This window comes from Canis aureus, chromosome 33, assembly GCF_053574225.1.
Source record: "Canis aureus isolate CA01 chromosome 33, VMU_Caureus_v.1.0, whole genome shotgun sequence".
NCBI classification, from domain to species: Eukaryota; Metazoa; Chordata; class Mammalia; order Carnivora; family Canidae; genus Canis; species Canis aureus.
Genome location: NC_135643.1, coordinates 12499133 through 12527072, shown reverse-complemented (window position 1 = coordinate 12527072; position 27940 = coordinate 12499133). Strand labels below are relative to the sequence as shown.

The 27940-nt window shown below is 34.8% G+C and overlaps 1 protein-coding gene across 7 annotated transcripts in view; it reads left to right on the top strand.

The window, feature by feature from the left end:
- Positions 1 to 27940, top strand: part of FAM13A (family with sequence similarity 13 member A) — a 336858-nt gene that overhangs the window by 85467 nt on the left and 223451 nt on the right. For 6 of the 7 annotated variants that reach the window (XM_077882856.1, XM_077882855.1, XM_077882852.1 and 3 more), the window contains exon 4: positions 892 to 1069. The exons of the other annotated variant lie outside the window; for it this stretch is intronic. In XM_077882856.1, the coding sequence (XP_077738982.1) occupies positions 892 to 1069 (178 nt within the window). The remainder of the gene's footprint in view (positions 1 to 891; positions 1070 to 27940) is intronic. 7 annotated transcript variants of the gene reach the window in all.

The window sequence follows — 27940 nt, the reverse complement described above, 5'->3', positions numbered from 1 at the left end:
CTGTTTCTTACTTACTTGACTAGCTAAAGCAGCTGACCTATCTAAATTAAGGAATCCAGTGTGTATTAGCAGCAACTGGCTTAAGTTTTCATTGTCTTAGATGTGTGCCTAAAAGGATGGATCATGATTTTTCCCTTAGAGTATTTATTTGCTATAAAAGATTTATATTTGCCTCTGATAGAAAGTAGTATGCAAAATTTTTTTAAAATAACTTCTCTGTGCTTAGATATTGACAAAACACATAAATCTTTGAGAATTGAGGGGAACTTTTCATATGTCTGCCTAAATGTTGGCTCACTGTAAGATATTTTTGGCTTTTACATGAAAAGCACATTTCAAATTCTTTTTTTTTTTTTATTTTTTTTTTATTTTTTTTTTCACATTTCAAATTCTAAACTCTGACATGGGAGAGATAAAAAGCTATATAGAAATTAAAACTTTACTTCAGTTTTCTCTAGCTATAAATTCCTGACCACTAAGTTTACTCTTATTCATGTTGACCGAGGAATGTCTCTTGTATTAAATTTTATTCAGCTAAGAGATTCTTGTTTTTAATAAACTTGTAGACAATAATCAAATGGAAGGTTCCACTATGGATAAAAAGCCAACCTTTATCTTAATTTTGGGCAAGGAACACACACAAATGAAACATGAAGCCATTTTATGCCCTGAGTAAAGCTCATGATTTTCAGGATGTCTTAGTAAATTTTTAACATTAAAAAAAGTTAAATGCTCAAAAATCAAAGAAAATTGAAAAGTACCTCTTTTTTTTCAATGGTTTGTCTTTAGAAATTTTTTCCTGAATAAAATGTTAGATCTTATTATGCCTCTGTGCTTTTGTTGTTACTGTGAAATATGCCTGAGAGCATTTTTTATTCTTTTTCTTTCCAGATGACAGAAATGATGCTCAGGAGAATAGCTTAAGAGACTTAATAAAAGAGCTGCCAGACACCCACTACTGCCTCCTCAAGTACCTATGCCAGTTCTTGACCAAAGTAGCCAAGCACCATGTAGAGAATCGCATGAATGTTCACAATCTCGCCACTGTATTTGGGCCAAATTGCTTTCAGTAAGTTAGTGGAGTTTTGCTGTTAATATTGCATACCACTTTTTCCTTATTACTGCCTGCAATTACTTGGGTTATAGAATCATATTTCTTGCTGAAAAGTCAACCAATTTATGTTAGTGGAGTTCTATCTTGCTCTTGGGCATTTTAGCCTTGTTTTTCATCCCAACTTTAAAGAAGGTAGATAGGCTTTTTCATGAAATCCCAATTTGTGGTTTTATTTAAAAATTTGGAAATAAGTTTTAGTTTCACTAAAAAGGGCATTTATAATATTTAATTTGAAACATTGATTAGCAGAAAGGGAAGGAGTATAATATAATGCATAATTTTTTAAGTGATTGCTAATAGGTGGAAAAATATAAGCTAAGTATGTCAGTGACAGAAAATATAACCCTTGCTACATTTGTTTCCTAGGAATAAACTAGACTAGAAATAAACTCCTTTCCTTGGTAGGTGCCATAGTACCGACCACAAGAATGCTTATAAAACTTCATATTTTCTTTTCCTTGTTATTCCATAAAAGTCTCTAATTGTTGATATGTGAAACATGATCTTGCAATCCAGGGACTTTCTTTTAACTCTCCTATTAATATATTAGTCCCCACTGATACAAACCACATTTCTTCTAGTTTATAAGGACAGGAAAGAATATAGTCACATTTAAAAGCTCTCATAAAATAAATAAATTAATTAATTAATTAAATAAATAAATAAATAAATACTCTCATAAATTCTTAGCAATTTTTAAAATATTGTATCTACTTATACACTCCATTAATCTATAGACTCATTCAACAGCCCAGAACTAGTAATATTACAGTCCTCAGAATGATTGTCCAAATATAAATTCTGGCTTAGATCGTAGTGACTCTGGGGTTCCAGGACATTCACAGCCTACTATGGTGAGAAGTTCTACCTTAAAAAAAATTTTTTTAAATTTATTTGAGAGAGCGATCGCATGAACAAGTGCATGTACATGCAACCAGGAGAGTAAGGGAGAGGCAGAGAGAGAATTTTCAAGTAGTCTCCCTGCTCAGAGCCCTACTCGAGGCTCGAGCTCACAACTCATGAGATCACAACTTGAGCCAAATCCAAGAGTCGAACCCTTAACTGACAGCCACCGAAGTGCCCCCAAGAAGCTCTACTTTAATAACTATCCCCATTATAACCTTAGAGATTTAAATTTTAATTAATAACATTTCATAGGATACATTAGGGTCTTTTTTAAAAGATTTTATTTGAGAGATTTTATCCCTAGAAAGGAGATGTTGGCATGGGGGTTACTAATGGGGGATACTTTATTTTTACCTTATATACCTCTATTATTATTTGAGTATTTGCAATGATAACATTATATGATCATCCAAATTTAATAAACCTATAACTGGAATTACATGTTGAAATGTAATTTGAGAGTCACCCAGAAGCCCAGCATTCGAAGCACCAAACATTCATCTACTGTTGATACGTTTTCTCCCATCTTATGATTATATATTTCATAGCTAATACCTTTTTATATCTGAAATTTCATGTTCTTTTAAAAGTTAATATTATTTCATGAGGATATTCCCTTATTAAAAAAATAGTCTTTATTTCCTTTTTAAAAAAATTTTAATTCCAATATAGTTAACATACAGTATTAGTTTCAGGTGTACAATGTAGTGATTCAGCAATTCTGTATATTACTTAGTCCTCATTAAGATAAGTGTACTCTTGAACCCCTTCACTTATTTCACCCATACCCCTACCTACCTCCCCACTGGTAACTATCTGTTTGTTCTCTATAATTAAGAGTCTGGTTTTTTGTCTCTTTTTTCCTTTTGTTCATTTGTTACTCAAATTACACATTTGAGTGAAATTATATGGTATTTATGTTTCTCTGATTTATTTCATTTAGCATTATAGTTTCTAGATCTATCTATGTTGTTGCAAATGGCAAGATTTCATTCTTTTTATGACTGAGTAATATCCGTGTGTGTGTGTGTGTACTATATCTTTTTTATCCCTTCATCATTGATGGACACAAGTTTCTTTCCTAATTTGGCTATTGTAAATAATGCTGCAATAAATATAGGGGTGTGTATATCCCTTTGAATTAGTGTTTCACATTTTTTGGGTAAATACCCAGTAATGCAATTACTGGAACATAGGGTAGTTCTGTTTTTTTGTTTTGTTTTGTTTTGTTTTTGTTTGTTTGTTTGTTTACTCATGAGAGACACAGAAAGAGAGGCAAAGACAGAAGGAGAAGGCGGCTCCCTGCATGGAGCCTGATGTGGACTCCATCTCTGGACCCTGGGATCACGCCCTGAGCCAAAGGCAGGGGCTCAACCACTCAACTACCCAGGTGCCCAAGGGTAATTCTATTTTTAATTTTTTTAGGAATCTCCATAGTGTCCTTCACAGTGACTACACCAGTTTGCATTACCACCAGCAATTCACAGGGTTCCTTTTTCTTCACATCCTCATCAACACTTGTTTTCTGATTTTTTTTATTTTTTATTTTAGCCATTCTGACAGGTGTGAGGTGATGTCACATTGTGGTTTTGATTTACATTTCCCTGATGGTGAGTGATGATCATATTTTCTTGTGTTTGTCAGCCATCTGTATGTCTTTTGGAGAAATGTCTGTTCATGTCTTCTGCCCACTTTTTAATTGGATTATTTGGGTTTTTTGGTTTTTACTTATTTGGTTAAAAAAAAAACACTTTAGGGTTTTTACTTATTCGGTAAAATTCTTTGTATACTATGGTTACTAACCCCTTATCAGATAGATATGTCATTTGCAAATATCTTCCATACAATAGGTTGCCTTTTAGTTTTGTTAGTTGTTTTCTTTGCTGTGCAGAAACTTTTTATTTCAATATAATCCCAATAGTTATTTTTGCATATGTTTTCCTTGCCTCAGGAGACCTATCTAGGAAAATGTCACTATAGCCAGTGTTAGAGTAATTACTGCCTGTGGTCTCTTTTAGGATTTTTATGGTTTAGGTCTCATGTTTAGGTCCTTAATTCATTTTGAATTTATTTTTATGTATGGTGTAAGAAAGAAATCATTTCATTCATTTGCATGTAGCTATCCAGTTTACCCAACACCATTTGTTGAAGAGACCATTATTTTCCCATTGCATGTTCTTTCCTGCTTTGTTGAAGATTAATTGACCAAATAATTGTGGTATGGTTTATTTCTGGATTTTCTATTCTGTTCTATTGATCTGTGTGTTGTTTTTGTACTAGCACCATGCTGTTTTGATTATTAGAGCTTTGTGGTATAACTTCAAGCCTGGAACTGTGGTACCTTCAGCTTTCTTTACAAGATTCCTTTGGCTATTGGGGGACTTTTGTGGTTCCATACAAATTTTAGGATTGTTTGTTCTACTTCTGTGAACAGTGCTATTGGTATTTTGATGTAGATTGCATTAAATGTGTAGATTGCCTTGGGTGGTATGGACATTTAACAGTATTCTTTCAATCTATACATGTAGACTATGTTTCCATTTGTTTGTGTCCTCTTCAATTTCTTTCATCAGTGTTTTATAGTTTTCAGAGTACAGGTCTTTCTGTTCTTTGGTTAAGTTTATTTCTAGGTATTATTTTTGGTATAGTCGTAAATGGTATTTTTTTTCTCAATTTCTCTTTCTACTGCATCACCATTAGTGTATAGAAATGCAGCAGATTTCTGTACATTGATTTTTGTGATCTGCAACCTTACTGAATTTGTTTATCAGATCTAATAGTTTTTTGGTGAAGTCTTTAGGGTTTTCTATATATAGTATCATGTCAACTACAAGTAGTGACAGTTTAACTTCTTCCTTACCAACTTGGATGCCTTTTATTCCTTTTTCCTGTTTGATCGTTCTGGCTAGGACTTCCATTACTATGTTAAATAAAAGTGGTGAAAGTGGACATTCTTGTCTTCTTCCTGACCTTAGGAGAAAAATCTCAGTTTTTCCCCATTGAGTATGATGTTAACTGTGGGTTTTTCATCTGTGACTTTCATTATATTAAGGTACGTACCCTCAGAACCTACTTTGTTGAGGGTTTTTATCATGAATGGTTATTGTACTTTGCCAAGTTCTTTTTTTCCATATCTTTTGAAATGACCATATGGTTTTTATCCTTTCTCTTATTGCTATGATGTATCACATTGATTGATTTCTGAATATGGCACCCCAAGTATAAATTCCACTTGATCATAGTGAATGATTTTTTTAATGTATTGTTGGATTGGTTTGCTAATATTTTGTGGAGGATTTTTGCATCTATGTTCATGAAAGATACTGGCCTTTAGTTTTCTTTTTTGTAGTGTCTTTTAATTTTTTTTTTTTTTTTTTTTTTTATGATAGTCACAGAGAGAGAGAGAGAGAGAGAGAGAGAGAGGCAGAGACATAGGCAGAGGGAGAAGCAGGCTCCATGCACCGGAGCCCGACGTGGGATTCGATCCCAGGTCTCCAGGATCGCGCCCTGGGCCAAAGGCAGGCGCCAAACCACTGCGCCACCCAGGGATCCCATTTTTGTAGTGTCTTTATCTGGTTTTGATATCTGGGTAATGCTGTCCTCATAGAATGAATTTGTAAGTTTTCCTTCTTTTGTTTTTTGTAATAGTTTGAGAGCAATAGGTATTAGATCTTCTTTAAATATTTGGTAGAGGGTCAGCCCAGGTGGCTCAGCAGTTTAGCAACACCTTCAGCCCAGAGCCTGATCCTGGAGACCCAGGATCGAGTCCAACATCAGGCTCCCTGTGTGGAGCCTGCTTCTCTCTCTGCCTGTGTCTCTGCCTCTCCCTCTTTTCCTCCCTCTCTCTCTCTCTCTCTCTCTGTCTCTCATGAATAAATAAATAAAATCTTTTAAAAAATATAAAATAAATATTTGGTAGAATTTGCCTGTGAAGCTGTGTGGTCCTGGGCTTTTGTTTGTTGGGAGTTTTTTTATTTGATTAGTGATTTTGATTAGTTTTTTGATTACTTAGTGATTCAATTTCATTGCTAGTAACCTGTCTGTCCAAGTTTTCTATTTTTCTTAATTCGGTTTTGAGAGGTTATATTTTTCTAGGAATTTATGTATTTCTTCTAGGTTGTCCAATTTGTTGGAATATAATTTTTCATAGTGGTCTCTTTTAATCCTTTGCAATTCTGTGGTATTGGTTGTTTCTACTCTTTCATTTGTGATTTTGTTTGAGTCTTTTTTTTTTTATGAGTCTAGTTAAAGGTTTATCAATTTTGAGTTTCTTTTCAAAGAACCAGCTCCTGGTTTCATTGATCTCCTCTATTTTTGGTTTTCTTTCTTTTTTTTTTTTTAATTTCTTTTTCATTTATTTCTGCTCTAATTTTTATTATTTACTTCCGTTTGTTGATTTGGGATTTTATTTGTTGTTCTTTTTCTAGCTCCTTTAGGTGTAAGGTTAAATTGTTTCATATTTTTCATGCTTCTTGAAGTAGGCCTGTATTGCAATAAACTTCCCTCTTAGAACAGCTTTTGCTGCATCCCAAAGATTGGGACTGTCGTGTTTTCATTTTCATTTATCTCCATATTTTTAAGATTTCTTCTTTGATTTCTTGGTTAACCCATTCACTGCCTAATAGCATGTTATTTAACCTCTGTGTATTTGTGTTCTTTCCAGATTTTTTTCTTGTGGTTGATTTCTAATTTCATAGCATTATGGTCAGAAAAGATCATGGTATGTCTCCAATCTTTTTAAATTTATTCAGACTTATTTTCTGGCCAAATATATGATCGGTTCTGGAGAATGTTCCATGTGCACTTGAAAAGAATGTATATTCTGTTTTAGAAGGGAATTTTTTTCTTTTGGAGGGAACATTTTGAATATATATGTTACATCCTTCAGGTCCATTCAAAGTTACAGCTTCCTTATTGATTTTCTATTTGGACAACCTGTCCATTGATGTAAGTGGGGTGTTAAAGCCACACCCCACAATAAAGTAGTTTCATATTACTATCAAGTAGTTCCTTTATGTTTATTATTAACTGTTTTATATATTTTGGTGCTCGCATGTTTAGTACATAAATATTTACAGTAGTTATATCTTCTTGTTAGATTGTTCTCTTTATGGTTAATTATACAGGGACATATCTTGTGACAGCCTTTGTTTTAAAGTTTATTTTGTTGGATATAAATATTGCTACTTTGGCTTTCTTTTGATACCCTTTTGCATGAAGGTGTTTCTTCATCCCCTCACTTTCAATCTGCAGCTGTCTCTAGGTCTCAAATGACTCTCTTGTAGGCAGTATGTAGATGGGTTTGGGTTTTGTTTTGTTTTGTTTTGTTTTAATCCATTTCATCACCCTGTGTTTTTTTATTGGAGCATTTAGTCCTTTACTTCAATGCAATTATTGATAGTATGTTTTTATTGTCATTTTGTTACTCATTTTATGGTTGATTTTGTAGTTTTTCTCTTTCTTTCCTTGCTCTCTCATGATTATTTGGCTTTTTAGTGATATACTTGATTCCTTAATTTTATTCTTTGCATATCTATTACTGGTTTTTGATTTGTAGCTACCATTGTTCGTATATAACATCTTTTGCATATAGCAATCTGTACTAATTTGATGGTCATTTAAATTTAAACTTGTTCTTTACTTCTCTCCCCCCACCATGTTTTAGATATGAGGTATCATACTTTACCTCCTTTCATTTTAGAGTCCCTTGACTGATGTTTATAAATATAAGCACGTGTTTCGTGCTTCCTACTTTTCTTGTTCTTACTTATGGTCTTTTCCTTTATACTTTCCTTTAGTCCCCTTTAACACTTCTTGTAGGGCTGGTTTAGTGGTAATGAATGTCTTTAACTTTTGTCTGGGAAACTCTTTATCACTGCTTTTATTCTGAATGATAGCCTTTCTGAATAGAATATTGTCTACCTGCAGGTTTTTTCCTTTTAGCACTTTGTCCCACTCTTCTGGCCTGCAGAGTTTCTGCTCAAAAATCAGCTGATAGCCTTATGGGGTTTCTGTCATATGTAACTGTTTTCTCTGACTGCTTTTAAAATTTTCTCTTTATCACTACCTTTTGCCATTTTAATTATTATACTTCTTGGTATGGACCTTCTTAGGTTGTTTCTTTTGGGGGATCTCTGTGCCTCCTGGATCTGGATTTCTGCTTCCTTCCTTGGGTTCAAGAAGTTTTCACTATTATTTTTTAAAATGTATTTTCTGCTCCATATTCTCTCCCTTCTCTTTCTGGGATCACTTAATGATGTTGCTGAGTTCCCCAAGTCTATTCTTACTTTGCATATTTTTCTCCTCTCACCTGCTCAGCTTAATTAGTTTCCATTCCTCTGTCCTCCAGGTTGCTGATTCATTCTTCTGCTTCCTCTAATCTACTGTTTATTACATCTAGGGTACTTTTAAATTTTATTTATTGTGTTCTTCATCTCTGATTGGTTATCTCTTTGTTAAGGGTCTCACTGATGTCCTCCAGTCTTTTCTCAAGTCCAGTGAGTATCTTTATGATCATTACTTTAAATTCTCAGGCATATTACTTCTCTGTTTTGTTTGTCTTGCTGTGATTTTGTTCTGTTCTTTCATTTGGAACATTTTCCTCTGTCTCTTCATTTTTTCTAACTCTCTGTTTCTGTGTGTTGGGAAAATCAGCTACATCTCTTGCTCTTGAAAGTAGTGGGGATCCCTGGGTGGTGCAGCGGTTTGGCGCCTGCCTTTGGCCCAGGGCGCGATCCTGGAGATCTGGGATCGAATCCCATGTCGGGCTCCCGGTGCATGGAGCCTGCTTCTCCCTCTGCCTATGTCTCTGCCTCTCTCTCTCTCTCTCTCTCTCTCTCTCTCTGTGACTATCATAAATAAATAAAAAATTAAAAAAAAAAAAAAAAAGAAAGTAGTGACCTTGTGAAGAAGAGGTCCTGCTCTGTAGTGCAGTATCTCCTCATTCACTGGAACCTGGCACTTGAGGGGAGTCTCCTATGTGTGTTGATTGTGCCCTGCTGTTGTGGCTGAGCTGCTTTTTCTGTCAGTCCAATCATCTGCAGTGGCTCTCTGCCAGTCATTGGCCAGTCTGTGGCTGCCTTGGTCTGAAGTTGAATCAGACCAGGCATTTGTCAGAAATGCAGTACAGCATATTGCCAGGTACTTCCCCTGTATTTTCTCCTAGGAAGCTTTCATTGGTGGGTAGGGCTGCAGTCAAACCAGATGTCTGCCTCCAGCCTACTGCTGGAACTACAGTCTGACTGGTGTGTATGGTTATCTTTCCCTTTTCCTAGGGCAGGAGCCACTTTGCAGTAGTGCTGGCCCCTCTCAGCGTTGCTTGCACACTGCCTTGCTTGTGGCACAGCTTCGGATGGACTCTGGCCAAAAGCATATTGGAAGGGGCATATCAGCAACATGAGTCTGGGCAGAACTCACAGTGTTAGAAAGGTTTGCAGCTGGTTCTTTTCAAGAGGGGACCAGAACCAAGGCCAGTCAGGTTGGTGCAGGTGGATCCACAAAGTGATTGTAGGTGGAGGCGTGATATTAGCAAGGTTTGCACTGGTCTTCTGTGGGAGGGTATCTACTATGCAGGGACTGAGGCAAGCCTGGCTGGAGGGATTGGGAGGCACAGTGTTAGCAAGTTAGGTAGCTAGTATAGTCTTCATGCTGTTTTTTGCAGGTGCTGTTTGTTTATGCCGGGGGGCAGGGGAGGGAAATGGCACCTGCCAACTCCTTTGCTCGTGGAGGAGTCTTCCAATAATCTCTGTCTCTCCAGGATACTCTCTGAAATTAGCAAACAACTCTCCCTCCCATATGTTCCAGGTGTTTTTCAAACTCCTGCTTCTATGATATCTCTGCGGGGTGGTTTTGTGTTGTCTTTTTGGGAGTAGAGACCCTGTTTCCTTTTGCTCTCCTGGCTCTCCCAGAGGAAACCTGCTGATTTTTTAAATTCCAGGTTTTAAGTACCACTGATTGTAAGAACTCATGAAATTTGGCCCATGCATGTTCTCTGGTTTGAGGGTCTGTTTCTCGCTCCTCTTCATATTAGTGGTGTCCCTACCCCCAGAGGGCAGTCCCATGGGTCCATTTAGCTCTGCACCCTATCTCTGCCCTTCCTACCCTCTCTAATGTGGCCTCTTCTCCACCTGTAGTTATGGAGTTTGTTCTGCCAGTCTTCAGATCATTTTCTGGGTTATTTACACTGATATGAGTGTTATCTAGTTGTAACTGTGGTCTCAGGTGAAATAAGGGTCCTCCTACTCAATGATCTTCCCAGCCATCCCCTGCCATTTAATTTTCTTGATTGAGGACGCCTGGGTGGCTCAGCGGTTGAGCGTCTGCCTTTGGCCCAGGGCATGATCCTGGAATCCCAGGATCGAGTCCCATATCGGGCTCCCTGCATGGAGTCTGCTTCTCCCTCTGCCTCTCTCCCTCTCTCCCTCTCTCCCTCTCTCTCTCTCTCTCTCTCTCTTTCTCTCTGTGTCTCTCATGAATAAATAAATAAAATCTTTAAAAAAATAATTTTCTTGATTGTGTGCTTTTTAAGCACAATTTTTAAAATTCTAATGATGTTCATTATGTCGATTTATTTGGTGTTTTTTGGTGTTTGCAACTTTGGTGTTGCATCTAAGAAGGTTTTGCCTAACTTACGAAGATGTTTTCTCAAAGAAGTTTATAATTTTACCTCTTCTCATTATGAAATTCATTTCAAGTTCATTTTTTCTCCATGTAAGGAAGGAGTCCAGTTTCATTCCTTTGCATGTGGATGTACAATGGTACTATCTTAGACCATTTCTTGAAAGTACTGTTTTCCCTTGAACTATCTTAGTCTTTTTGAAAATTATGATTGCCAAAGTTTGTTTCTAGACTCTCAGTTTTATTCCATTGATCTCTATACAGCTATACTTAGTCTATTACCACACTGTTTTGATTACTGTAGCTTTTTTAGTAAGCTTTGAATCAGGAAGTGTCAATTTCCAGCTGTGTTTCTTTTCAAGGTGATTTTAGCTCTTCTAAGGCCCTTGCTTTTCCATATGAATATAGGATCATCTTATAAATTTCTGCAAAAAAGTCAGGGGGTATTTTGATAAGAATTTTGTTGAATCTGTAGATTAATTTAGGGAGTATTGCCATCCTAACAATATTACATTCTCCAATCCATGAATATGGGACATCTTTCTATTTACTTATGTCTTTAATTTATTTCAACAATGTTTTATCATTTTCAGAGTATAAATTTTACACGTCTTTTTTGAATATTAGTATTTCTTTTGGATACTATTCTAAATACAGTTATTTTCTTAATTTTGTTTTTTGTTTATGGTGTGATCTGTGAACAAAATGTATTTGTTCGTTTTATTATGAATGAAGTTAGACATCTTTACTGGGTATCTGTTTTATGGGCCACTTGCCTTTCTTTCTTATGATGTGTTTGTTCCTGTTTTTTGCCCATTTTCCTGTGAGGTCTTTAGGGTGTTTTTTTTCCCCTTGTTGAACATTTATTTATTTTTAGTTTTTATATCCTTTAATAAATAGGTGTAAAATTTTTCTCTCAGTATCATTTTATAACATTAATTTCAATATTACTGTATCACTTTTTGTTATGGGTTGAATTGTTGAAGATATAAACCCTGAGACTGAGGTTTCAAATAGTACTTGTATTGGGTAATGCTAAAGCTACTTCTGTAAACCATAGAGAAATGTAAGATTAAGGAGAAGTTGAACTTTTGTGCTATTGTAACAAAGGCCTCAATCAGTTCCCAACTTACTTAGAAACTTAGATGGCCCTTCAGAGATATCTCAAATTGAGTCAAAGAGATTAGTCCATTTAACCCATTTCCCTCAGTCACTGGAGATGAGCTGTGCCTAGGGAGATGGTATAATCTTGGGGGTAGAGTTTAGCTATGAGCCATAAGCAGGCATCACTCTCAGCAGCTGGAGTAATGAATGAAACATAAAGAGGGAATCTAGATATCATTCCCCAGGATCTACTATATTTTTCTAATGTGATAATAATGTTTTTATGGTATACTATGCCACAGTAATACTTTTCTATGAAGTAAACATTGGACCGTAAGCTGTGTATGTTGTATATGACTTTTCTAAGGAAATTCCTAGTATCCTAGTTTCTAGGGCTAGTAAAAGCCCTCCTAAAGAATATTATTCTTGGAGGTTAGCAGGAATTGCTTTCCCTAAATTTTGATAATTACTAAAATGGGTACTAGATTTCTATTACTAAATGAGTACTAAGTGGTTTGGATAGTATGACCTAATAAAAGAAAGTTAATCTAATCTTCTGCCATTTGGTAGGCTTGATATTCTGCATTATTTATTTTTCTGTTACTTTTTCTGTAAAATAGGACTTACAGAGTTTGCCTTGAAACTTAAGCAAGACCATAAGAGAAAGTTTTGGTTCATGGTACTTAATTAGTAGTGTTGGAAAGCATGTGCATTTAACTGAGTACATTTTAAATTTAGGAAAAGATCAGGTTTTATAGATTCTGTCCATCATACCAGTTAGTGAACTGGGCTCCTTAGAAATATGAGATGAGATGTGACTTTCTTCTTACCTAAGTTATCTTAGTTTTCACTTTATTCTTACATTTGTCCAAGCTTCTTACAGTATTGAACATACTTTTTAATATTTAAAGAAAAATTTTTTGTTCAATAAAACTTATAAATACAGATCAACTTCTTCAACTTTAGTATTTGTATCAGACACAAATCTTATCATATCCTCAGATTGCCTTGGTATTACCCACCTTCCAGACCAATCTGCCACCAGTGTTTGACCTTTTACCTGCCTTGGGGATGTTGGATCCTTCTCCTAACTGGTGCCTTGCAGCGGGGTGAACCAGCCACTTGCACTGAATTTCTGACTTCCCTGTACTAGGTTCTGAATTCCTGACAGGCTACCAGGGGAACTGGATAAAGACTACCTGAAAGCCTAGAACAGTTAAATCCCTCTGAGTGAAACTTGGCAATGAGAAATAGAAGTCAGGAGGGAACTAGATAGATTTTTCTCCCTCCCATGGAATACTCTATCTCATGGTTTCTCCTTGCAGCCAATCTGGTGAATTCCAGGCTGCCAAACAAAGCATCTGTCAAGCAAACTGTTTTGTGGTTTGGGGTTTCTTTGTGAAATAGCTATTTACATTTTACTTTGTTTCACATCCCTGCTTTCCTTTCCTCACTCATTGCTGCCCCATGCCCTATCCCAAAATAATGCACCAACATCCTCATCCTTGGCTCAGCCTTGGGTTTTTTTGAGAATCTCAAAAGTTTTTTTGAGAATTTTTAAGGCACTGTGCACCTACGGAGAGCAGACTATTCTAATAAAGGAGGAAAACTTGTTTTCTTAAGATATGATGAGATATGTTGTACTTTAAGTATTTTAAAGGATAATGTTAGCTTGCATGATTTTTTTCACAGGATGACTTTCGAAACTAAATTCCCCATAAATAGCAACTCCACTGTATGTTATACTTCCCCAATACTATTATATGACTCCTTTGAATTCAAAGTTTCCTTGACAAAAGTGTTCAAAAGCTGAGAATATTAGAAAAAACTACATATTTGTTTCTACTATTATTTAAAGTTAGTTTAAAAGTGCATTTGTTAAATGATATGAACAAAGAGACTGAGGATCACTAATGACCATGAGCTGAGATTCTTTTTGTTAATATTCTTGACACTTTGCATTAAATCTACTGTTCATACTTAGTTTCCATCATTTTATAGTAACACTAACATCAAAATGTAATCTCTAGTAATTAAATTTGTTCATTGCTACTGATGATTCAACCATTTTGGTCAAATTCTGCTTCATTTCTTTGCTTCCTTTGCCTTTTGTCTATAGATCTGGAAATTCTATTGTTTAAAACAAGAGTATCAATGTAATCAATAAAGTAATCAGTGATATTATAGCTATTTCTGATGCTTAAAGACATAAAGGAATTTTAGAGTTTGAATAAGACCTTCCATGTATGCTTTAATTGAAGATGTCACATTTTTGCTTAGTGACAGTATAAAAAATATTTTAAAGTTGTCTTGGGACTTCTTTAAGTCTTGCAGAAAAATAGCACAGTAAGTTAATGGTACCAGATCACTAACTTGTAACTTGTAGTTCATGATCTTTGTGTGTATGTGTATGCAATTTAGATATTTGGACAACATCAGTAAATACTAGATGAGATCAGGGAAATCCATAGACACAAACAGGATGTGTAACCAGATAAGTCTACAATGTTGCCATCATGTTATCTGCTAATAGCTACTAAGCATCTTTGTTTGATTTGCAGCCCAAATGTTACTTTTAGAAAATTGGCGATTTGGATTAAAAAGTGCAGATAGTTGAAATGTTTAAAGATGAAGCCTAAGCCCTGGTTTCACATAGTCATATATTTATAACTTCATTAGCATACTATTTATAAAATGCAAGTTGTTCATTTAATTTTTAGCACAATTTTACTTGTGACTATACTATTCTCCATAAACAATGTTTTTGGCATATTAAAGAGTGGGTAATTGGAAAGCCCCTCTTGTCTCTACTGAACCTCTACCTGAACTTTCCAATGGTAACCTCATTGCCTATAATTTTGCTCTTATCCCACTGTCACTTGTAACTCTGATAATTGACTTTGCAGTTGCTTTTTTCCCAAAATGGATGTAAGTTTTTGTATTATGAAAGTAACATATGTTCATTGTAAAAAAAAAAATTATTTCAAACCAAAAAACCCAAGAAAAAGGATGAACATGAGAGTCATCCATAATTCTACTACCTAAATCCAGTCACGGTTTATACTTAGGCTTATGTGCTTCCACATTCTTGCATGCTCACATATATATTTATATTGATATCTGATTAAAGATGGGATAATAAAATAATACTGATTTGTAACCTTTATTTTAAAACTTAGTGTCATCTATCATGGCATTTTTCCATACTTAATGACAGCATTATGTTCTCATCCTTTGATCAATATCTTTTATTTAAGCTGTCCCTATAAAAGGCATTCCATCTTTTTTTTTTCCTCAGCAATAATAACAGGTAGTATTTATTGAGTGCTTACTCAGATCCTGGCAGTGTTTTAGGTGCTTTTCATTTATTTGCTTATCTATCCTCAAAACCTTATGAGGCAGGTACTGTTCTTATCTCTACTTTTCACATGAAGAAGCTGAAGTACAGAAATGGTAACTTGCTTAAGGTCACATGGCTAAGGAGAAGTTTGAGTCAGGGCTTTGAATGCAGACAGGCTGGCTCCTGAGCTCCAGGCTCTAATCACTGCTCTGTAAGTGTTTCCCCTATAAACAACATCGCAGTGACTATTCTTGAGCATACATTTTTCACACTTCACTAATTATTTTCTTTGGATGTACTTTTGGAAGTAGACTTGCCTGGTCAAAGAATATTCGTATTAGCAAATTTTTTCTTCAGGGAAAGGGTAGGTAGCAGTCTAGGACTGTGTCTCTTTTCCCACACCTTCTCCAACAGTGATCCTATCCTACCTTAACATGTTTGCCAGTACAATAAATGAACATTATTTCTTTTTAAAATTCTTGCTTATTTGACTATTATAAGGTTGAACATGTTTATTTATTTTTTTCTAAGATTGAACATATTTAAAAGCCTACTTTCCCAAGTAGTTTTACTTTTGCCAATTGCCTTTTCACTCTTTTTCCAGTTTCTCTACTCTGGCACACTTGCTACTGTTGTTACTGATTTGTAGGCTCTCCTTTTGAGTATTACTATTTATTCTACATTGAAAATATTTCTCACAGCTTGCAATTCATGTAATTATAATGCATGTTATATTCATGTAATTCATGTTAGAACCTCAGGATTCTTTTGTCGTTTTAAAGAAGTTAAGAGATTTTATTAATCATATATATATATGATATATATGTATATATGATATACACACACACACATATCAATTTGTGTTGTTCGGGTTTGATGTTACCCTTAAAAGGCCTTCAATTTTAAGGCTATAAGAATATTTGCTAATACTGTTTGTGTTTTCAAGGTTTTATATTTTAATATTTGAACTTTGAATATATGTGAACATTATTTTACAACAGGTATGCTATGGGAATGTAACAGTCATTAAATATCCTCTTACATTTTATCTTAGGATATATGCCTTTTTTTTTTTTTTGACATTTAGGTACTGAATTCTAGTGAAATTTATTTTGGAATAAGGTAAGATTTAAGGATAGAGTTTTTCACTGAATAGTTAACCTGTTAACCAAACAGTATCTAGAGAGTAATTCATGCTTTGCCAAATAATTCAAAATGTCACTTTTATCATTATATCAAGTTCCTAAATATATTTTGGTTTCTCTGGGCTCTGTTCTGCTATCCTGATTTGTCTGCTTCTCTGGTACTAGTATCATACACTTTATATTTTAATGCATGTGGTATTCTTACATTTAATTCTTAGTTTTCAGGGTTGTCCTGGATAATTATGTGCCTATTTTCTCCCAAAAGAACTTCAGCATATTTTTCTAGATCTAAAAATTCCCTATGAGCTTTTAGGTTTTATTAGGTATAGTTGAAATATTTAATATCGAGTCATTCATTTAATAAAAGGATATATCCCCTCATTTGGTCCCAATTTTACTTGTGTATTTTTGTTTTATAAAATTGTAGAAGCTTGAAAAAATATGTAAAATTGCAAGGTATACAGTGACAAATCATCCACTAATTGTATTACTTAAAAATAATGACTTTAAATTTTTTATCTATTTTTTTTCCAGCTTTTCTCCCAGGTGTATATGCTTTTTAAAAATGTTATCAGTATTCTGTTTCATATACATTTTTAAACATGCATTTTTACAAAACATTAAATTATAAATCTCTCCCCTGTCTTTGAAATCTATCAGTTTATATCATTTTTTAATTGCTCATAGCCAGAACTTTGTATACAGAAGATGCAGACTTGTATTTATTAAATTATTATAAATTAAATTCTGTGTGTACAGTAAATATAATCATCTATTTCTCATGGTGAATCCAAATACATAGTTGGTAGTCTCATACTTTTATAGATATAGAACTAAAGTATATGAAATATCAATTTGTTAGGATTACAGAACTGAAATAGAACTGATAGAATTTATTTTTGTCTGTTCCAGTTGAAACTCAAAAGTAGGCAAGAGAATAATCAATTGCTTCTTAAGGAGAGTAAAAACCAAATTGGTGCTGAAAGATTTCTACATTATCATTATTCCTTGGATTTGTTATCAGATAGATTAAAGTATTAAGTTGACTGTATAAAATTATTTTTCTACTTCAAAATGGCTTGTTTGTAATAAATGAAATAAGCAACCAATAGTATTGAAAAATGTACAGTGTAATTTACATTTTTTCTTATGTGAAATAATTTACTTTGTTATATTGCAAGAAACTGATTTTTTTTCCTACTAATCATAGGTTAGTACATTATTAGTGCAGATATAAGAAAAGATGAAATAGATGGTTTATATGTCTTTTACTACATCACTGTGACGCAATGTTTATAAAATGTGTGAACTCTTCTCTGGAATATACCTCTAGAGAAATAACCAGGCTTAGTGGTTGAACATTGTTGATTGGGGCCAGGGTCAAAGATTCCTTATCCTTTTAAAAATGATTCCTGGAGCCCTTCAATCTCTGTGGGAATGTAGTGATTAAGCAATAACATCTGTCTGGCAGTTTATGATCATCTGGAGAAATATATAGTCCAGCATAAATTCAAGGTCCTTTAAGTCAGTTGGTTATTTATTAAAGAGAAATGCCCAGCCAGAAGACATCAACACTACTCTGCTATAAATACCACTTTAAAAAATAAAATTGCATGTTTCTTTTCTAACATACTTCAAAGGACTGCTACATTTGTGATTTGTTTATTTTTTATATCAATCTTAGAGGGCAAGTCAGTTGATTTCATTTATAAAGGCTGACATGAGGCTCTGTGGGGTGTCTGGCAGGGGAGGTGGGTGTTAATGATTGGCCACAAGTTATATAATTCGTAAGCAGGAGGCCTAAGAATAGGGTGTCTGCTAACTCCTAATCTCCTGTGTTTTCTACTAGATCACATATTTTCGTAAGGTAATACTATAGATGTTGTTTACTGCACCATACTTTATCTTGCCAGTCATGGGTTGTGGAATTAATGACCTGTGTTGTAGCACTTGCCTTGATGTGGTCCATGTGTGTATTAAGTACAAGCTTGAAAAATTGAAAGAATTTTAAACAAATAGTCTTTTCTTTGGGAGGAAAAAAAGCGAACAAGATTCCAATAATTCTGTTTTTCTTATTTGAAATGTCTAAAGAAAAAGTGAAAGGAAAATCATTTTACTAATGGAGTGTGGTTGCTGTCTGTAGGACTTCAAATTAAAACTAGTGCCATATGTCTTGTTCAAGTGTAATCTTGAAAATAGCTGTGACCTTTTAAACTCTCTGAATCATCATCCAGTGATGACAAGTGGCAAATTTAGGCATACATACAAAAATATATGTGTGCGTGTGTGTGTGTGTGTGTGTGTGTGTGTGTATACACACAGAGAGAAAGAGAGAGGAAGATAGGGAGGGAGAGAGAGAGGCCTGTTTCTTAGCTGTTGACAAAATCCAGTGACAAATTTATACTCTAAATATTGTAAGTAGGAGTGTGTATATATAATCATATAATAGTCTCCAGAAATTATTATCTAACACCTTCATGTCTGGCTTCTGCATATACATTTGTCTTTTATTTTCTCCCATGAGGTTTAGTATAAAGACTCAGCCTTGGAGGAGCAGAATTCTACTTCCTTCTCTGTTATTAACTAGCTTTATGACTTTAAGCATATCACTTAAGTTTTGTAACCTGCTATTTGCTACTAGATATGTAAATTTCTTCTCAGCAGTAAGATTTGTGTTATGTGATTTTAGTTTTCTGTAATTGATATTTACTAATTTATTAGGCAAATTTATTAATTTGCCAAATATTTTTAAAGCATATACTATGTGCTAGTAGCCATGTACCAGATGTGACCAAACATGGTTCTGCCCTTAGGGAACTATACAATATAGTGAAAAGAGGAGATTCCTTAAATAATTACTCAGTTACTGTTGTGATATGTGTTGCAGTGGAATTATGGAGATCTTGATCTTGTGAATATACAAGTGTGAATGCCAGAGAAGTGACTTGTTTGTGCTTCATTCAAATTTAGTTGACTTAGATGTCTCCTTTCTAATTCATTCCACATCCCCCTGCCAGATCTCTTCATCTCTTCTTTGGCTGGTTCCCATAACTTCTGGTTTTCCTTTTCCCACTTCAACCCCAATACATGCTGTTGCTAGAATTATCTATGTAAAAAAACAATCCTACCTCTCTCTTGCTTCCAAAATCTCCATTCAAGGCCATCTCTTTTCTCTCCTCCTAGGCATTAGGCATTAAAAGCCTTTAATCATTTGGTTCATAATTTCTTGTGGAGCCTCACCTTGTCACTATTACTTCCCAAGAGCTCTCCATCAGGAATTTGGAGATAGGCAACTATAATTAAAATAGAAAAAATCTGGGGGCTGAGCTAGAGTTTAGAAGTCATTCTAATTTATGTTTTGAAAACAGAATGGGCAAACTCTCCAAGAACAGTGGCATCCTGGAAAATGTCCATAGTTAAGTGATTAGAAAAGACAACTTATAGGAATATAAGCTAGGGTAGCAGTCCTAAAACCAAATAAAATAGAACTTCAAAGAAAGGTTGAACTATAGAGAGGGATCAAGAAGAAAGAGAATTGAGGAACGTGTCCTGAGTTTGGAGATGTGTAGAGGTCATCCAAACCAATAACTGCAGACACGTAATGACACTTTATACAGTTTCCAAAGAACAATCTTCTAAATAATACTCATTGAGAAAATATTATGAAAAGCATAATGTTACATGGGGAAAACATTGACTCTTCCTCTGGGATCAGAAAAGAAACCTCTGTTTCTGGAATTAGTGCTCATTTAAGATGTATTAATATAAATTGTGACTGACTCAATTTTTAAACTTAAAGTTCTCAACCTTTTACCATCTCATAAGTCTTTGTTAAATTTGTCATGTCTAAGATTTCCATGAGAGAGCAAAAGGGGGAAATGTGAAGGTAGGTTTGTTTTATGATTTTGATCCCTAAAACAATGTAAATGAATGATGACCTAATTTTATATGAGTTCTGTAGAATCTGACTGAATAACATGTTTGCTAGATGTATACATAGTTGATTGGAATATTTTTGTGTTAGTTTGGGTTTAAATCACTTTAATATTTAAAGATTGAACTATTATAACTAGAAATAACAGACTCCAATCATGATTAAAGACTAAGAATATTTGAAGGCAGACTGGTCTTAGGGTATCTTGTTCTCCTTGGTGTTGCTAATAAACAAAAGTTTTTCCTTCCTAATGAGCCAAGAGAATTACTTTGTTGGATCATGGGAGCAATTTTGTGATAAATCAAGACATAACAAGACTTACAGTTCAGGTTTTATATAATTTTATAAAGAAAGGCAATATAGCCAGACTTGGTTTTCAACTTCATTGCTTTCTAAGAATGGGACTTGAGGTAAATTATTTAACCTCTCATTTCTTTATCTATAAAATAGGGATAAAAATACTAGTTATCTTACATAGTGGTTGTTTATATGTATGAACATATATGTGTATAAGTGTATATATGAATACATATATTTACATAATATATGTGAAACTTGGAGTAGTTCCTCGAATGTGCTAATGTTATTATTGCTTAATGGTTTTTCTGAAAAAGCAAATTCTCTTCAGTTTGTAAATTTACTCATCATGGGGTTTCAGATCAGTGACAGTATTACAATGGTAAATTTGTCCTTAAAATAAGACATAACTCTGTGTCTTAGAGAAAGAAGCCCATGGACATGTATAAAGTTAGGTACTATTATTTTCTAGATTGTAATTATGATATTCATTTCTACTATAAATGTAATTTCCATGAGTATCAATTAATCTAGGGGATTAATCTTTCTTGGAGACATACTTTTAAACATAGATGGCAAGTATTCCTTTCATTTATTTCACTTTCTAGACCTTTTTTGTTTTCATCTGTTCAAAGACTCTCCCAGGTCTTAAACTTTCTTGCTTTTGACAGCTCCACACCACACCATCTCAAGCATGTGCAAATGTACCCTCAGCCCGTATTAATCATAATATATTTTCAAAATTGATTGCTACTGAGCTGTAATTAAATAACTGATACAATGTTATATTTTAAACATTTAACTATTTAGCAATTTTAATTTTGTAGTCTTTAGGGATTTTTTTCAGAGTTTTGTTTGCCTTTTACATTTTGGAATCCTGAGATCTCAAACATTTTTATTATCCCATAAAAACTCTTAAGCCCAGCTCTTTCTATCTAATGGATAAAATGATCCCGTTCCAAATATAATTACCTTAGAGAAACCAAGGTGACTCAGGAAAATAGTAGTTTATCTTCAGCTATGCCCTGAATTCACCTTTTCCTTATTCCGTGTACCCAATCAAGTACATCTTCTTTCTCTCTACATGAAAACAAGTTTGCATTAAGAAATGAAAGTGCTAAAAAAAAAAAAAGAAAAAAAGAAAAAAAGAAATGAAAGTGCTTTCCTTACTGGAGAGTTCATGTTTACCCTAAAAAAAGGGCAAAATTAGATTAAGTTAGATTGATATACTAAAAATCTATGATGAGGTGCCTGGGTGGTTTAGTCAGTTAAGGGTCTGACTCTTAATTTTGGCTCAGGTCATGATCTCAGAGTCCTGAGATTAAGCCCTGCATCAGTGCAGAGTCTGCTTGTCCTACTCTCTCCCCCCATTTACTCTCGTTTTGTCTCATCTCATCTCTCTCAAATAAATAAATAAAATTTTTAAAAAATAAAATAAAAATCTAGGATGTACAAAGCCTAGTAAACAACTTATAGCTTGGGTTTTGCTAACCTGTAGCAAACAATCTGGATGACAGGAAAATGGGGTGGTCTGAGATTTTAAAGACAAATATTTTCAGCTTAACATTAAAATGGACAACACAGGATTATTAGTTTTACAACTTAGTTTTTCTTTTTTGAAAATGCCTTCAAAGAGGCACAAAATCCTAGTGAATCTCTTAAGCCCTTTTCCTTTTTAGTCCTTACGTTATCAATTCTACTCACCCAAAACATAAACCTACACCTAAACTAAAACCTACATATTGTTTTAGTAGATGGTATTGGAAAACTGGCTTTTTTACATGGAGAAAAACGGAACTGGGATACCTGACTAGCATCATGTCCAAAGATAGACTCTGAATAGATTTGAGGTCTAAATAGGAAAGAAAAAATTATAAAATTAATAGAAATAGAGAAGGATACTGCTGTGATCTAGGAGAAGGAGCTTCTTTTTTGTTTGTTTGTTTGTTTGTTTTTTAATTTCTTTTTTTTATTTATTTATGATAGTCACAGAGAGAGAGAGAGAGAGGCAGAGACACAGGCAGAGGGAGAAGCAGGCTCCATGCACCGGGAGCCTGATGTGGGATTCGATCCCGGGTCTCCAGGATCGCGCCCCGGGCCAAAGGCAGGCACCAAACTGCTGCGCCACCCAGGGATCCCAGGAGAAGGAGCTTCTTAAATAAATCCCCAAAGCACAAACCATAAGGAGAAAAGAAAAAAATATAAATTTTATTATATAAAAATTAAAGATTTTTGTTAATAAAGGATATGACAGATGACAGGGTCAGAGAAGACACTTGGAATGTTTAAAACTACCAAAAGATTTATATCTAGAATATAAAAGTGCGGAATTGTAAAGAAAAGTGAACAAAGGATAATGGATAATTCATACCTGAGTAATAAGTGTATAAAGAGATGCTCAAACTCTTTAGTATTCAGAGGATTATTTTTAAGAGCTATCAGTTCACATCCTTAGGACTGATCAAAATTAATAAAAAGTATTATGCCAAGTGTTGGTAGTGATATAGGAATATTAAAAATAAAACAAAGCATAAACCTATACATTAGATGAGCTGGTTATATGTATACATAGATATAGATATCTATATAGGTAGATCTATATAAATATCCATGAACTTTTAGTTTCTTAATGGTATTTTTCTTAAGCTTAAAATATGTCTTTAATCATCAAAAAATTGATTGAAAACACACTACCAAAGGCCCCTCATAGTTGGATGCAAAATAATAAGATTAACAAACGAAGAACTGGTTGTTAGGAGCATTGTATTCAAGTCCTTGCTTTACCACTGCATGGCTAAGTACTTTAGGGAATTCATTATATCTCTTCATCAACTCTCCTCAGATATAAAAGAGTAGTTTGAAATATATTATTCTGAAACTACCTCACAGCTCTAAAATTCTCGTAGTAACACACTTTTCTTAATCCTCATTCACTTAGCAAGTATTTGGCAGGCACTGTTTTATGGCCGAGAAGGGAGGACATAATAGCACAGGTCTCAATGACCACTTTTGATTAGGAAGTCAGAGATGGCTTTTCTGTAGAGCTGAAATTTACATTGAGATCTGAAGTACAAGAAGTCAACCAAGCAAAGAACAGGAGCATGAGAATCTCAGGTTAGAAAATACTTCAGCTCATCGTCTCTGGTACCACCCTGATTGGATTCACTTCCAAGCTCTGCTGTTTACTAACTGTATACCCTAAGGATAGTTTCCTTAATCTGTCTGAAACTAAGTTTCATCCTCTGTAAATGGATGCATATTATTAGCATTTACATTATAGAGCTGGGAAGGTAAGTGGGTTAAGACGTGTACAGTGCTTGTATGCAGTAAGCACTCAGTTTTACCTTTTATTTATTTTTCCAGGTAAACGAAACAGTACAATGGCTCAAAGATGAGGATAAGTTTGTTATGTTCCAGAAACAGAGACTAGGTCTGTTTCTGGAAAATGGTAGGAAATGATGTAAAAGAAGGCCAGGACAGATTGTGTAGAGCTTCCTCAGCTAGAGTGAAGAGTTTAGACTTAGCTCTCAGCACAGGGGAAAGCAATAGGAAGATGGTAAGCAGGGAGTGACACTCTCTGAGTCCCGTTTTTAAAAGATCACAATTGGCTGCAGTGGCAGAGGTTTAGAGGGCAGTGGACTGATTATTAGGGTGGTCCTGGTCAAGGGGGATGATGGTATGGCCAGGGTGATAGGGGTGGAGGTGGAATACTGAGCAGATTTGAAAGAGTTTTGAGTAGTTGAAGTCATGTGGAAGAGGTGCATGAGGGGAGAGTGAAATGGGATAGAGAAGAAGATCCAGACCCTAAGTCTTTACCAAGCTCTCCCCTTTCTCTCTTTTTCCACAATGAGCCGGGTGGTCATTTTTACTTTTCCAAAGATCTAACTTGTCCCCTTAACCTTCCCTCTCAACTTCTGATCGACTCTCCTGTTTCTGTCCCTCCTCTCTCCGATCCTCGTGATAAAAATCAGTGAGTGCCTGGTTCTGCCCACTATTCCTTTAAAATGTCTATCAAATCCTGAATCTTCTTTTAAGTTTTTCGCACCATCACTTTATTCTATACTCTCATCCTCTTCTCTGAATTATTACAATTTACCAATTGAAGTTTCTACCTTAAGAATCTCCCTCTGTCGTTCAAATTAATATGTGAAATAGTACTTTGCATTTCTATAGCATGTTCTAATTTTAAAAGTGCTTTCATGCCTGCTATTTGATTTGATTCTTGTAAAAAGACTGTCTTCTGATGAGAAAACTGGCAGTGATCTGGCTCTGACAGGCCCAGATCCTACAACTAATCATCGATTGAGCATGGGTCTGGCTCAGGGATTTTGATTTCTTCTTTCCATCATAGTACAACCATTTCTGTCCTTTCCAACACCAATATTAACCCACCTAAAATGCAGTCTTTGTCCTGTCACTTCTCTATTCAAAGCCTGATATTGCCTAGGAAAAACTTCAACTCCAGCAGGCAAGGCTTTCCCCAGACAGCCTTGGTTTCCACCCCACTATATATCCCCATGTTCCTGCCTTGAATCCTTGGCTTAATGTAAAGTGTCTCATTATGTTCCCACTTAAATGCATTGTTCACAACTTTCTTCCAATCAAGGATGCCTGTTTTTTTCCATTCCTAACATCTACCAGAACCTTCTTATCAGTCTGTTAGCCACATTGTTTTCCAGCATTCTCCAGGAGGTCTCTCCTGGCCACTCCATGAGCTTCCTGTTCTGTTGAAGAATGCAATCTAGGGCCCAGAATTATGGCCTAGGTAGACTGCCATATTTGCCACTTAAAAACTATGCCACATGTGTAAGTCATTTCACTTTTCTGATCTATAATTTCCTATATTTAACATAGAAATTATGCAAATTACTGCAGAGACTTGTCTTAAGGGTAAAATCTAATGAGCTAATGTAGAAATGATATGTCTTTAAATGTTAGTTATTACTGTCACAACTTATGACATTCAATTATATGACTGCCTTGGAACATCTTTTATACTGATGACATTATTATTTAATTTCCTTAAAAATATTTTATAACCTGTTAGTTAAAATATATGTTCCTTTGATGGCTGAGTCTGGTTGTACTTTGGGAAATGACCTGAAAGTCCCTAACAATGTTACAGAGATTATTGTTTCTTTAATAAATAATAGTTTGAGAAGACAGAAGGAAAATAAATACTACTTAACTTTTTTTCAACAAAAAAATTTAGGCAATTGGTTAGCTCTTACATCCTGGAGTTTAAATACCCATTATGCTGCATAAGATAAAAAGAGCAGGAACACAAAGAAAGAAGTGTATGTGTGTGGGGATAAGAGGTGTGAAGGGAGAGGGAAAGGGTGACAGGATAAAAACCTCCAAAATACTTTTGGAAATTAAGTCAGCAATTCCCTTTCCAATAAGAAAGATCCTCTCATGCATGTGAGGCAGAAAAAAAAAGATTGAGAATTGAGAACAAAGGCCAAGTGTTCTGAACTCAAAGTTTCATTGTGGTATAAGCACTGTATCCCCACTTCATCAAAGTTTGATTCTAGGTCAGGGCCAAGAGAAAATTTGAAGGCTTAAAAAAAAAAAAACAATATACCTTGCTACCAATCGTAATATTATTATACTTGCTATATCGGGAAACCATGACTGTCTGGCCCATACCTCCCTTAATTGTTCAGAACATAAATGGTGCAAAGTTGACACTTTAGAAAGGTGTGTTCTGTATGTGCACTATATCAAAAATAATGCAAATAGTTCTTATTATCTGCCCATCTTGGCCATTGGACCCAGACTCCCGCCTTGAGTCAACAAACCTTTAGTCAATAAGCACTGGCATTATGGCAGGCCCTTTGTGGAAAAGAAAAAACAGGAAAAGTAAGTGTGCAGGGGACTATGATTGTGGAGAGGAAATGCACACACACCACTATGGCCTCTCACTCAGCCAATCCCGTCCATGTGGCAGCACTAGGCACTGTTTAGGGACTTGACAGCCAGAAAAAAAACACGCATAAAACTCCTAATAGTGGAGTATCAACTGATTTACAGTCTCCAAAAATATTTCCTTTTCCTTCTTCTCCTATTACCCACTCCTGCCCACAGTGGGACTCTCTAACTGTTGATCAGAGTTTGGGATTTTTTTCCCCAAATTTTGATGGTACAATGCTTGTCCCACTGACTTCTCATCATTCTTTGTCATGTCGTAAGTCAGGTGGAAGTGTCTCTCATTTCTATGATGAATGAAGGTAAGGCACACCACATAAGCATCATCCCCCAGGACTTGTGTCACAAATTAAGAAAGATATGAAGACTCTGACAATACTCATAGCTGACCCTCTAGAATAGTTAAGATGTTGATCATGGAACTTACTAATAAAAGCTCTAATAAAGGAATTTAGTATATTCTGTCTAAACTGGGAATGATCAGGAGCACCTGGCCAACTCAATTGATAGAGCATGCAGCTCTTGATCTCAGGGTTGTGAGTTCAAGCTGCACATTGGATGTGGAGCCTACTTTAAAAATAGATTTTAAAAATAAACTGAAAATGATCACATAAGAAATACTAGTGGTATTGGGAAAAGATCCCATAAAAAAAAAAGATTTTGTAAGGGAATGAACTTATTCATTCACTGACTTTTTTATTGAGCACATCCCTTGTCACAGGCACCATACTATGCAGCAGAAATACAGTAGATGAACAAGAGAACACTCCTTACCTTCCATGAATTTGGGTTTTTGTAGGAGAAAAACACTATATAAATACAAATTGTAATTATTATAATAATCACAAATAACACATTAACTTAATCTTAACAATAACACTGCTAAGTTAAATAACATCCCAAATTTACAAAAGAAAGACACATAGATTAATTTATAGGCTGTCATGCAGCTAATAATATAAAGAGCCAAGATTTGAACCTGGGTAGAAGACTCAGTCTGCATTCTTGACTTTTTAATTACCAAATACAACAAGGTGCTGAGTTACAGAATACTAAAGAGAAGCAGGTTAAATGTTTAGATTCTACTTTACGGATTGGAGTATTTCACATTGCATATGTCTAAGATAAGCCAGTGGTGCTTAATTCAATATAACTTTACTGTTTATAAGAATTTTTTTCCTAGTGGTTCATTGGAAGAAGCACTAATATGATTCCTTTTAACATAGAATAACATAAGCCAGTATGAACTAAAAATAATATTATAACAGAATGTTAAGGATTCAACTTTAGTTGAACCTACATCCTAGAATCAATAATAAAGTAGATAATGAGATGAAAAAATAAACAGGCTTGTGTCGGGCATAGTTAGGTATAGCCCAGCCTCTAGGCAGAACAATCAACTGTTGTCCCCCTAATGTTGTAATTCCTTAACTTTGGCAGGGAAAAGGTCAGAGGTGACAAAGGACAGGTGAAAACTTCACTATTTGTTTTGTTCTGGTGCCAAGGCCTCACACATAATAGTCCTCAATGTGTATTTGTTCAGTGAATGAACATGA